The sequence below is a fragment of the Sylvia atricapilla genome, chromosome 7 (assembly GCF_009819655.1).
Source record: "Sylvia atricapilla isolate bSylAtr1 chromosome 7, bSylAtr1.pri, whole genome shotgun sequence".
In the NCBI taxonomy this organism is placed as follows: domain Eukaryota; kingdom Metazoa; phylum Chordata; class Aves; order Passeriformes; family Sylviidae; genus Sylvia; species Sylvia atricapilla.
The window spans coordinates 12,416,525-12,428,728 of NC_089146.1; the positions used below are offsets into that span (position 1 = coordinate 12,416,525).

General features: G+C 46.2%; 1 protein-coding gene across 1 annotated transcript in view; it reads left to right on the forward strand.

Annotated features, from left to right (window-relative positions):
• Positions 1–4,124: 4,124 nt before the first annotated feature.
• The window catches only part of KLF7 (KLF transcription factor 7), a 65,828-nt gene continuing 57,748 nt past the window's right edge, over positions 4,125–12,204 (forward strand). Inside the window, exon 1 of the mRNA XM_066322635.1 lies at positions 4,125–4,548. Coding sequence (XP_066178732.1) covers positions 4,447–4,548 — 102 coding nt within the window. The 5' untranslated portion in view covers positions 4,125–4,446. The remainder of the gene's footprint in view (positions 4,549–12,204) is intronic.

Below are 12,204 nucleotides of genomic sequence, written 5' to 3' on the forward strand. Positions count from 1 at the left end.
CTTGCCATTGCTTCTGGGGCAGGGGGGACAGAAATATCACAAGGGAAAGCAATCAGAGCAACCAAAATTGTGCTTCTGTGCACACCAGTGCCTTGCAGGGACCCAGCAAAGTGCTGGGAATGATTCTGCACTCCCTACTTGGAGAGGATAGAAAATGTTGTTGCCAGAGGACCTGTGGCAGACTGTGATAAATTCAAGCGTCTCAGTGAAAACAGTGAAGACACTTTTCCTCTGTCTCTTGAAGAGCAGAAGGAACAGGGAAATCTCTTCTCCTCTTCTCTTCTCTTCTCTTCTCTTCTCTTCTCTTCTCTTCTCTTCTCTTCTCTTCTCTTCTCTTCTCTTCTCTTCTCTTCTCTTCTCTTCTCTTCTCTTCTCTTCTCTTCTCTTCTCTTCTCTTCTCTTCTCTTCTCTTCTCTCTTCTCTTTCTTTTCTCTAGGACTAACTGCTCTCATTGCCCCTTAAAGTCAAGAATATAACCACTTCCCCTTTCCAGGTGCCAAAGAGCACTGGTGCTATAGTACAACCAGCCATACCACTTCCCTGCATCTTCATGACATTTTAGCAAGAAACAGGAATGATGAAGTCTTCTCCTCATGCAAGCTATTTTCTTTACCTGTTATGGGACAAATCTGTGCTCTGGCTGAAATGCCCATCCTTACTCCCTGCAGAACCAGCCTGCTTCCTTTGCCTGAATCTTTGTGTAGTCCTCTACGCCCTTGAGCCCAGCTGTGTAGCAGTGGGGAGATATTGCTCCTCCTCCACATCTGATTGCGTTGCTCTCCGTGATGGGTGGCGTGGTTGGGCCAGAGCAGGGAAAGCGGCAATCTGCCAGGAGAAAGGTCAGTACAGCCTGGGAAACAAGAGCTTGGCAGAAATAGCCCTCCATTACCTCTGGGTTAGCACAGGTAGATGCCACCTCTGCTGCTGGACTAACAGTTTTATACCAGTGTACCACCACATTCGTTTTTTATTTAGGCTTTTCTATTTCTGCCAAGTGACAACCCCATTCTGCTTTCTCGACTGACCTCCAAGGCAGAGTATCTGAGACAATAAAAATGCAATGTCTGCCTGGAAACCACCCAGGCAAGCGGCCAGATCTGTAGCCCAGCTCTTCACCTCAAGGCTCACAGCCAAAATCCTGCCCTCAGACACAATTCCTCCTGAAGCCAGCCAGAGAAACAGAGCAGCATCTGCTCATCAGATCTGCCCACCAGTTACAGTGCAGCCTGGGCACAGTCTGGGCTCTTCGCTGATGTAGAGCAGCTGAGCTCCACAACTGAGGACAACCTCTTCCATGAGGGTGGAAAGCTGGCAGTTCCTAGAGGACATGCTTTCAGGAGAAAGTTCAGGATAAGGTAGACAACTAGAAAGATTTTTAATTGATTCAAATGAGAGCTACTCAGTGGCAAGCAGAGGTGACTATCAGACAGGACTCCTGGTCTGCCTGTACATCAAGCTTTGCAGTAAACCACAGCATGAACGACCCATAGCTGGAAAGTGATTAACTTGCAAAGTCCACTCAACTATAGCTAGCACATGCCAGGCTAGAGGGGAGCTTGGACATCAGATTAACATTTCTACATATTAAAATGGTAGTTATGCTAAACAAGGTCAGAAATAAAGCACCAAAATGTTTTTCAGATATGGGAATTACAGAATTCAAAGACAAAAATCTTAAGACATTTAGATATTTAAGTAGCTGAGAGCATAAACCTTCACTGCTTTTGTCCTTTATTTCTCTGCCTAGGTCAGAAAAGCCTCTGCATATGCATTCAGCCTTGCTCTGACAAGCTGGTAAGGATAAATGCTTATAGACAGCTTTTTCTGAAACAGGTATTTCTTGTGTAACCCTCTCAGTACAGGAGTGTGTTATGGTACCTAAGTGCTGGTTCCTTGCACAGCCGACCACCTTTGTCATGTTCTCTCGTCTACAGTCTTTAAAAGTTTTCCCTTCCCAAGGTGTCCAGGAAAGGTGTTGCTTTGGCAGACTGAGGCATGCTTGGAATGGGTAACGATGGTCCGCAAGACCTCTCCAGCAGTGCTTGCTGCACTAACCTTCCTCTCATCTTCCCACTAACACATACATTTACACATTTATGGGTATATTTATGAGAAAGGGTAGTTTATTATTCATGTCCAGCCTCACACACAGCTTCTCTGCTAAGCTAAAGATGCCAGGAATGGTCCTGATGGAGACAACCTACGGCTCCCCAGGTGAAGGCTGGGCATGGCATAGTTTTCACAAGCAGCTCACAGGAGACATTCAACTTCAAGGAGCTGCCCCTGGACTGTCCAGACCTGCAACCTCAGGTTTGTTTCTTCATCACAACCAGATAGTGTTTTTGTAGTGGTGAGACCATTTATTTGAGAAAATTGCCTATGTCCAGTTCTTTCCTGATTATTGCAGTTCTTCACCAGCTTCATTTCCCCTTTTCCCTCTACATTTTGACTCCGCAGACTAGAGAGATGCTTACTCTGACTCATTCTTCTTCACAGCACCTACAAGAACTTGGGATTGGTGCAGCCATTATCTGGGCTTCCTGTAGACGTTTATTCTGACAAGTCTTCTTCAAATACAGTTTTCAAAACAGTTTTCAAAACCGTTAACATGGACCCAGTTTTGGAAAAGGCAATTTGTCTTCATTGCCAAGAAAGAAAACATACCATGAACAAATCAGCACTGATGAGTTCTGTGCCCTCATACTTTCACATCAGTCTGACTGGGACATCTGGGAAGAGATGTGTCTGTGCTAATGGCATTGCACCAATTAGGGTGCAATTGCACCAAGTGAGGCCTGGCTGTGTCAGTCTCATCCAGGTGCAAAAGGAAGAGAAAAGTGAGAAGAGACATCTTAGTCATGGCAAGGAAAGTGTGATGCAACTGCTCTACAAGGAGGTAGTTTAGCAATCCCTGGCAGCATCTGCTTGCCCTGGTATGCAGTCCAACTTACAGTGCCGACAACCCACCATCAAAGGGCACCAGAGGGACCTTCATCCCACAGCCTGGTGGCCATATACAACCTTGGCAATGGAACTGATGGGACCATAGGGCCCTCTGATTTCAGAGCAACAAAGAGAACATATTTCTTTTATTACTGGAAGCCCCTCCCCACCCCCATCATCTTCAAATGAGCACACTCAGTTCTGCAATCCTTCCAAAAGCAGAAACTGTGCAACCGTGCCCTGTGCCAGAGCGATTTTGGGGAAGCTCTGCACCACACTAACCATTTAAGGTCAAACAGCTCATTAGCCAAGCCAAACTAGCACTCAGAGAGGGCTCAGCCCACATCTCAGCCTGATTAGATGCCATGATAGATGCCTAAGCAAGCGCACGTGCATTTCTGGGGACGGCCAGCCTGGACCAGCACTCGGAAGCTGGGCTCATGTGCTCTGTCCACACAGGCATCGTGCACGTGCTACTGATGCCGGCGGCTCCTGCTCGGGCTGTATTCCTACTCCTACTCCTTCCAACAGCCTCATAAGCCGCACATCTTTCCCCGGCCTCCTGCGAACTGGTCTGGCCATCCTCAGTCCCGGGGACTCGAACGCTAGAGGATGGACAGAGGCAGAAGGGTACACGCAGTGCGGGAAGGCTGGGGGATCCAGCAGGCACCCGCCTGCGGGGCAACTCCAGGCCGGGCCGCAGCTCGCCCGGCTCCCACAGCCCGAGCGCGGCGGCCCCGCGCCGCCCCTCAGCGAACCGCTCTGTACCGCCGCCGCGCGCCTCGCCGCCCTCTTATATAGCGCCCTAAAAATAGCTCTCCGCGCACCGCCTCGAGAGCCTCGGGGAAGGGGGCGGGAGCAGCGCTGCCGGCCAATCGCCGCCGGCGCCGGCGCTCCGGCCCCGCCCCCCTCGCCCCGAGCTGCGCCGCCATTGGGTCACAGTATCTTCAGGCGCGCGGCGGGCCCGCCCCTCCCGCCCCGCCGTTTACCCTACATGGCCACGCGCTGCCTGAGCGCGGCCGCGCGGCTGCGCGCGCGGGGGGGCCGGGCCGGGCTGGCTGAGGGAGGGTGAGAGGGAAGCGGGGAGGGAAGCGGCGTGAGGGGGGGCGGGATGTGGGATGTGGTGTCCCGAAAATAAAGAGGGGAGGGGGGCGGCGGGGAGGGCGGTCGCGAGCGCGCATGGCCGCGGCGCGGGGCTGCGCGGAGCGCGGCGGGGACGTGCCCCGGTGCGGCGGCCCGCGGGGTGCTCGGTGCGCGCCGGCGCCGCTCGTCCTCCTCGGCCCGGCCCCGGAACCTCGCTGTCCCTCCGCGCTGATCCTCTTTCTCTCTCTCTCTCTCTCTTTTTTTAAAGTGTGACTGAAACAAAACAAAGCCAAAGGGACGCTGGATCTATCATTGGTTGATTTTCCTCCTCCTTTTTTTTTTTATGACCAAAAACAACCCCCCACCCGAGCAAACAAACACACACAAAAGCAGAAAGAAAGGGTCTTGCTCAGCAGCAGCATGGATGTCTTGGCTAGTTATAGTATATTCCAGGAACTCCAGCTTGTCCACGACACCGGCTACTTCTCAGCTTTGCCATCCTTGGAGGAAAACTGGCAGCAGGTGAATCATTTAAATTACTCCTGTAAATCTCTTAAGCGCAGACAGTAGATGCATTGAGGCTGCATTTCTGACTTTGTTTTATTTTTCTTCTTTAATTTAGGGTTGGGTGTTTTTGGTGTTTCTTTTTTATTTTTTTTTTTATTTCTTTTTTTCCGCGTGGGTAGACCTTTAAATCTCTGTATTTTTTACCGCGACGAACTGAGCAGTCCATTCAAATCTGTCTGCCCTCAGTCCCTTCTGAGCACACCCAACAGTACCTGAGATCCGGTGGCATTCTTTAGGGTTTTGTTTTTACGATGACTACTATTTATTTTATTTTTGAGCTTAGATTTTTTTTGGGGTGGGTTTGTTTTGTTCTTTTAAACAAGCCTGCTCACTTCTAGCCAGTACTGACAACTGGCAGCTGGTGGAAATGGAATAGATCATTCTTATTTTCAGGTAATTAGTATATGTCAATAAAAATCGTAGCTTAAGTCGGAGGTGGAGGGTGGGCAGGTGTGTGGAAGCACTAGCAAAAGCTTTAAGGCTAAGTTCAGTAACTAGGAATGTGACTTCTTTTTCTTTTTTTTTTTTCTTGGAAGATGAGTAGAACGCACACTTCTTGCTGTCTTGAAACAATGACGCCTTAGGCTGGTTCCAGTAAACCAGTGTGTTTTGAGGCACTGTAGGGTTAATATGCAGGCAGAATAAGGATAAAGATGGAAATCAAGTAGTATAAATGCATTAAAATGATGAATGGTAGCATGAATACAAGTAAGACCAAGGGGAAGAGTAGGTTGCAGAGAAGAGCTGTATAAAATACACTGTGGATCCAGTTGTTAACTATAAATAGTTATCAGCTGAGATATTGAGGGAATAGGAAAGACAGCATTTCTCTTTACGGCCAAATCTTGTGAGGTAGTCCTGCTTTTTGATGTGATTTTTTTGGTAGAGGTGATACACCAGGTGAAATTCTGGAAACTGGTGTCTCTTTAAAAGAAAAAAAATCTGCTGGTGGGTAGAAATAGTGGAGTGTGGCTGGGATGACATGTGGTGCTATTGCAGCGCACGGACCCGTGGCACTATCAGTGTGAGAATAATGAGCCACTGGATTTCATCTTGCCAGCCTTCACCTGAGTCTTGGCTGCTGTAAGGGTAGCCTGTGTTAGGTCTCCAGTAAGTGACCGTTTTGGGATGTTAATTTAAATTTTCCTTAGAAGTGTATATGGGTAGGAATGTGGATGGCAGAGCTGCTGGGGAGTACTCGGGCTGTAGCATTGTCAGCCAGCTGGACCAGGGCTGGATCTTCAAAGGTTTACCACAGTAAAATCATTTTGGCTTCAGCTTTGTATGTGTGTGCACACAAAGCAGAGGTTTATTGTTAGCTACAGGGTGAACACATTCACGGTTTATTTCGCAAAATGACCGAACCAACTTTGCTTTATCCTCCGAGGGGGAGGGGATGCTTTTTGTTATTAATATTCAGTGCACACATCCATCATGGTCACATCTGCTTTCCTTTTATATTTTTAACATGCTAATTAAAATGAAGAGGTTAATATAATTTAATTAAAAAAAAATATTTCATAGCGTCGTTGTTGCATCGGTTGCATATTACTAGCAGTCCAAACAGTCCAAAGCGACATGGTGTGTTGACACAGCCAGCATGCTTCAGGCAGTGCTGCGAGTGATACTCTGTCTCCTTCTGCCTTCTTTTATGTGCTGAGGAGCAGCAGTTTGTTTTATACAGTAGCATGTACCTACCCAATCTCACTGTTACCATTGCAGAATTTAAAGTCATGCTCCTGGTTAAAACCCATTGATTCTCCACGTATGCATAAACAGAGAAGCTGAAAATAATTTGCTACATTTTCCCTTATTTCCTCTCGAATCCTGCAACCGGTGCCCAATGTTTCATAATGCATCCTGTATTTACGGTTTGTTCCCCTGTTGCTTGCCTGGACTCTCCTTGCAAACAACAGGCAGCAAAACTGATGTGTCAGTGGTGGGAGCAGCTGAAGCTGGCTGTGCAGAGACCATGCTGTTACACAAGCTTGGCAGACCCACTGACACAGAGACCCCAATTTAGTTCTTCTAAATCACTTGCAATGTAATCAGGTCTTGGGGATTTACTTATTTTAGGCAAACTGTAGCAACTTTGAGACAAAAAAATGTGTGTGTTTCTAAAGTATCCTTTAAAACTAAAGGCTACAGTTGAGACTCCAGGAAGAGAGCTGACTTATCCCTGTGGGATGTGTCATAAGGGGGAAACAGCAGCTTTAATTTTTAGTAAAAACACTTGAACAAGTCTTACCTGTGCTCCAGTAGTGCTACACAGGCTCCAGGGCAATGCTTCTCCCAGCAGCAAAGCAGCGCCCCAGGAGATTACTTCAGTCTCTTAAAAAGGCAGGGTTTGAGGGGGAAAATAGATGTGTGGGTTAAGAGCAAGCTTCTTTATCACATTGTGAACTGCAGTTTTGTGATTAGCAGCTACTAGTGCATGATGTGCAGAGGTTAGTCAGTGCCAGGTCCTGCTCTGAGAAGTGGTGCTTACTGTGATACTGTGAAGGATGCACCTGCCCCACTGAAAATCAGAGCGTGCCTTGGGATGAAAGCATTGACACAGTCCTGCCTTCCTTTTCTTCTGAGTCTGGAAAACAGTCTGGTAGCTGCTGGCTGAGGAACATACAGCTGGGCCAGTTGCTCGTATTTCAGATTGTGAAACACCCATTACTCACACAGGGCACTGACAGCAAAGGCAGGTTGCTAAATGCTTGCACACAGTCAGCTGATCTCCCGTTTTTTCCTTCCCACTGCAAGAGGAATGTGAGCAAGTTTGTTATCTGTGCTTTTGACAATTAGTGTTGGAGTTGAATGAGTGCAACCCAGCAATATGTACAAAACAAACAGATTTTGTGTAGGAACAAATTGTCTCCTTTTGTGTAGGTTTCTGTTTTAGAAGGCAAAAATACAAAGAAACCCTTATTCCACCCTGGACATAGTTTGCATTGTGGAAGTGGAAATACCTGAAGTGGAAGCTGGAAATGAACCTGTGATATGTTTGATGGTTTTTTTAAAATGCATGTTGGGAAGGGAGAGTTTGATTTTTAGGTAACAAAAGCTGAACTCCTCTCTGTGTACTCCTTCATGCAAAACACTTTTGAGGTCAGGAGGATTTTTCTTGGAGTGGGAATGTCAGAATCTAACGAGTAATCAATAGCACAATTTCATCAGGAGCGAGAACTTCGTTTAGTTTTTCCAGCAGTGTTGAGCCTCCATGGCACTGAGCAGGGATTAAAGGAAGAGGTGGGCTGTGTGCATTGGGAAATGAGTCGTTTTCTCTAAGTCAGCTGGCTGGTACCTCGTGTTTCTGCCTGGTGCTTCATCCTGACTCTGAGTGAACCGTCCTAGTTCTCTCTGTCCCTGCGAGCTGACTCTGCAGTTCAGGGCCAGGGCGGGGGGAGATTTCAGCACCTGCGTGGCTGCTGTGCTGCTGCAGGAGCACCTCTGGCCACATGTGCCATTGCTCTGGGCTGGCTGTCTCATGTGGCATCCCCGAGATTGGAACCAGACTGCTGGGAGAGGCAGCACGAGGCTGAAGAGCGCCTCATTACTCTGCAGAGGAAGGAAGTGGGTAGGAGGCTGTTCTTGAGGGAGATAACTCTGAGGATCATAGCCTGTGCAGCTGCACATGGTCCCACTTTGTGTGCCAGGCTGCAGAGAGGGGGAGACTGGGGCTGAGAATTTGGAAGGGGTCGACATGGGGCTTCACTCTGTTCTTCCTGCTGGGCCTTCACAATGTCATTTAGGGGGTCATTGAAAGATCAGGGTGCAGAAGACGTCTTTTGTAATCAGATATGCCTCTTCCTAGGGGTGACATTTTAAACATCCCTGTTGTCCTTCTCCGTAGGCCCCTTGGCGGACTCAGAACTCACTGTCCTATTGTGAAACAAGGGTCTGATCAGGAGACATTTTGGGACTGTCATCATATTCATGGGGCGTGTAGGGCAGTCTCTAGCGTGGCAGTTCCCATAATGTCAGAATATGGGAGCACAAAGAGCAGGTGGATGCACAGAGTCACCATGTGTAGCTGATGCAGCTGTATAAAAACAGCAGGGTTTAGGTGCCAAACCTTGGTTTATTCTGGAGGAGATAGCATTTCCCACATGTGTCAGCAGGCAGCACAGGTCTAATTGGCTGGCAGAAGTGGAAATGGCATTATATTGTTTGCTGATAACCATTGCCTGATAACATTTCCTTTTGCCTTGGCTGACCCAGCTGCTCTCGGCTGCAGCAAACAATGATCCTTTCAAGAAAGATGCACATTTCCTGTAAAGCATAGGATCGAGGAAGCCTTTGTTTTTCTGTTGATCCTTCCATATAGCCTTCTCTGTCTGTTTTTAATCAATTCTTCCAGCCTCAGTTTCCCTCTCTCTGAAGTGACTGACAGCAGCAGTGCTAAGACCTAATGGTTTTTGTGGCACTCAGAAGGCTCAGTTTTGACTCATCCTGGAAGAGAGCTTTGAGATCCCTGTGCTGTGTGAGAGCAGAGTATCCCAAGGTGACTAATCTAGCAGAATTCTTATATCTTAATGCTGACTTTTGCTTGGCAGACGGGGTCATTTTCAGGCCTATAGGAAAAATTTCCACTCCTACTGGAAAGGAATAAATCACACTGAAGAACATTCCTGCCTCCCCATCGTGTCCATTGTTCTAGTTTAATGGCATAGTTGGCCACTACATAAACTAAACCATCTCTTCTAATATTGCTATTTCATCTTGGTTCCAGTCACAGTGTAACACATTTCTTAAGTGCTTATAGTACATCATGCCTCTTGAGAATAACTTTCAGAAATGGTTGACTTCCAAGAACAGCCACATATGTAATGCAGTGTGTTTCAGACTCTGAACTCCACTCCATTTATACCTGCAGTCCCTCTGCTTGCTCCATGTGCTGAAAGCATGCTCCTGTCACCTTACAGAAAGAGATGGACAAAGAGAGGAAAGACAAACTTGAAACTGCTGTCTCTATTGTTAAATGATCTCTTAATTATAGAATCTATTGTTAAAAGTGATTATTTCTTGGCATTCTGAAAACATAGAGTCCCACAGTCCACGTTACAGGTCTTAAAATAGCAGATTATGTGAATGACTTTTATCAAGTGATTTTGAAATGGGATAAATACCTTTAAGTAATGCACAATCTTGATGTGGGTACTCAGCTAGAAAATATTTTTTCTTACTTGTTTGGGATGCTTAAATCTACCCTCTCCCAAGCCTGTACACTTCTGTATGTTCTCCTGAATAGGCAGTGCATAAATTACAATAGACTACATGAAAATCATGATACATAGCTAGTCTGCAGTGTGATACTTCCATGTAGAAATGGCAGAAGTTTTTCGATCCCAGATAGTAATTTAATACTCAAGCTCTCCAGGGTTGAGGCAAATGGTATCTTCTGGATATTATTGGGGGATTTTTTGAGGCTTTGTCAAATGATTCTCCACTTCAGAAACATCCAGTGTGTTGTTTCTCCATTATGAATTAGGAAACATTTTAGGGAAGCAAGAAGGAAGCTGCTTCTCTTTGATTGTAGCTGCATGTGAACGACCTTGATTGCAGTTATCCTAATGAAACAAAGGGATTTTGCTCACTGACTGAGCAATACTGCTGTTTTGTACATTAAGCAATGGGTTAGTAGTACACCTCATCTCCTATCAAGTTTGTCACATTCTGCAGAGGGGAAGAAAAATTGTAGACTTTTGATCATCATGCTCAAAACCTCACTAAAAGTTACACCCAGGCATTGTAATTGATGATGATTTTCTTTTGTGATACTAAACCTGAATTTTTTGAGACTTAATAAAGGTGTTTTCAAGAGTAGTGCTGAGTTCCTTTTTCTGCTTCCCTGGACTCTCAAGTGCCTCCTGTCCATTCCCTGCATCTACAGTGTCTCCACCACTTCCAAACTCCTGGCAGCGTTCAGAAGCTGGGAGTGCCATTTTTGTGGTGTCTTTTAGACTGACATTGTGGGAATCACTCACCTGAATTACCAAATTTATTCTCCCCACATGTCCTGTTTGTATTATGGGTGCTTCTGCCTTGGTAAAAATTACTGTGGATTCACTCGAACGACAGAGTTCAGCGAATTCTGTAGCAAGCAAACAAAACAAACCTGCCAGGAAAAGAGCCTCCTCCCAACATTGCCTCTGCAAGTTAAAAAATCATGCCTGGTTCCCAAGACACTGAGATTGTCTTTAAAGTCGCAGACCTTTTATTTTTTAATTTTCTATTTTTTATACTTTCTTTGCATTTGAGACACTGAAGATTCGTTTTGTTGTCTTTTATTATCAAAAACAAAGAAACGAACAAAACCCCTAAACAACTTGGGATTTCAAACTCTTAGTTGATTCCAGCAGCATTAAGAAAATGAAAGTACTGTGGTGTTTATAGGTGTGTACATCAGAAAAAGCTCATGTATTGCTTTGGTCACCAGGGTGTGTTTACCATTCCTGCTCTGGCAGCAGCTGGTGAGGAAGACTGCTTGGCTGCTCAGGTTGTTAGGCTGCCTGTGAGAGTAAGCTGCCTCTGAGTTCATGTTTCAGCCTTTATGCTCAAAGATAGTTAGACATCTTGGATTTAATCAGGACACCAAACCTTTGCTTCTCAGTTCTTCAGTTACAAGATGCGTTGGCAGCTCTTGTGTTCTGATCTGCTGCTGTGGGGATTCCTGCTGTAGGTTTGTGGTGCCTGGGCACAGTGGCTGGGGCAGAGGAGGGTTGTGTGAGGCCACGGGGACGTGGGCAGCCAGCCCCTTTGGAGCTGCAGGCCCAGATCCTGCCATACCAGCTGCCAGGACAGCAGAGAAGCCCTTGGTGGGGTGTGGTGTTGCCTCTGGGAAAAAAAATCAAAAGAAGATTCTTAAAGGTAAGCTTAAATGCCCCTTCCCAGAGGTCTGGGTTGTCTTTGTGACAGCCTATGCATGGCACTGATTTGACCCTTCTCAAGTTTTTGATAGGGGTTGGAGCTGAGTGTAGGAAGGTTGGGCAGAAAGCATTTAATTTTATTTTCTTTTAAAAGTGTAATCTATCAACTCTGATTTATTAAGTTGCTCTGATGCTGTTAATGCTTTTGAAGCAGGTACCCATCCACTCCCTGTTCTTGCATGTGGAGGATCCTTTTTAATCCAAAGCATTTCCAGTCAGTGCAACTGTGTATTCATTACATGAGTTACTTTTCAAAGAACTGTTAAGCAATGTGTAGTGTATTGTACAACACACAGCAGAGAGTCTTTTATGTAGACGTTTATGTCATTTATGCTTGCTGAAGGCTCACCAACCATACTTAAGTGTTGTACTGGTTTTGAACATTATGCTTACAGGCAGTGTGTCACATGTCCTAATCCTCTTGTTATTTCCCAACATTGTGGACCTTACTGCAAAGCTGGAGTTTAAATCATACATGGCGTCAATAGCTCCTCCTCTACGAGGGATACAGAAGTAGACAGTGACACAGGCAAGCTTGGGAGACAGTGTGATTTATGGGAAAGGATGCAAAGTAGATGGACACTTGCTTGTGAGAGGCTCTTCTGAGACATTCCAATTAGAGTCTTGATTTACAAAACCTGCCCTTTAAACCTGTAGCCTCAGAAGGTTGGTTTTAAAGGGATGCTGACAT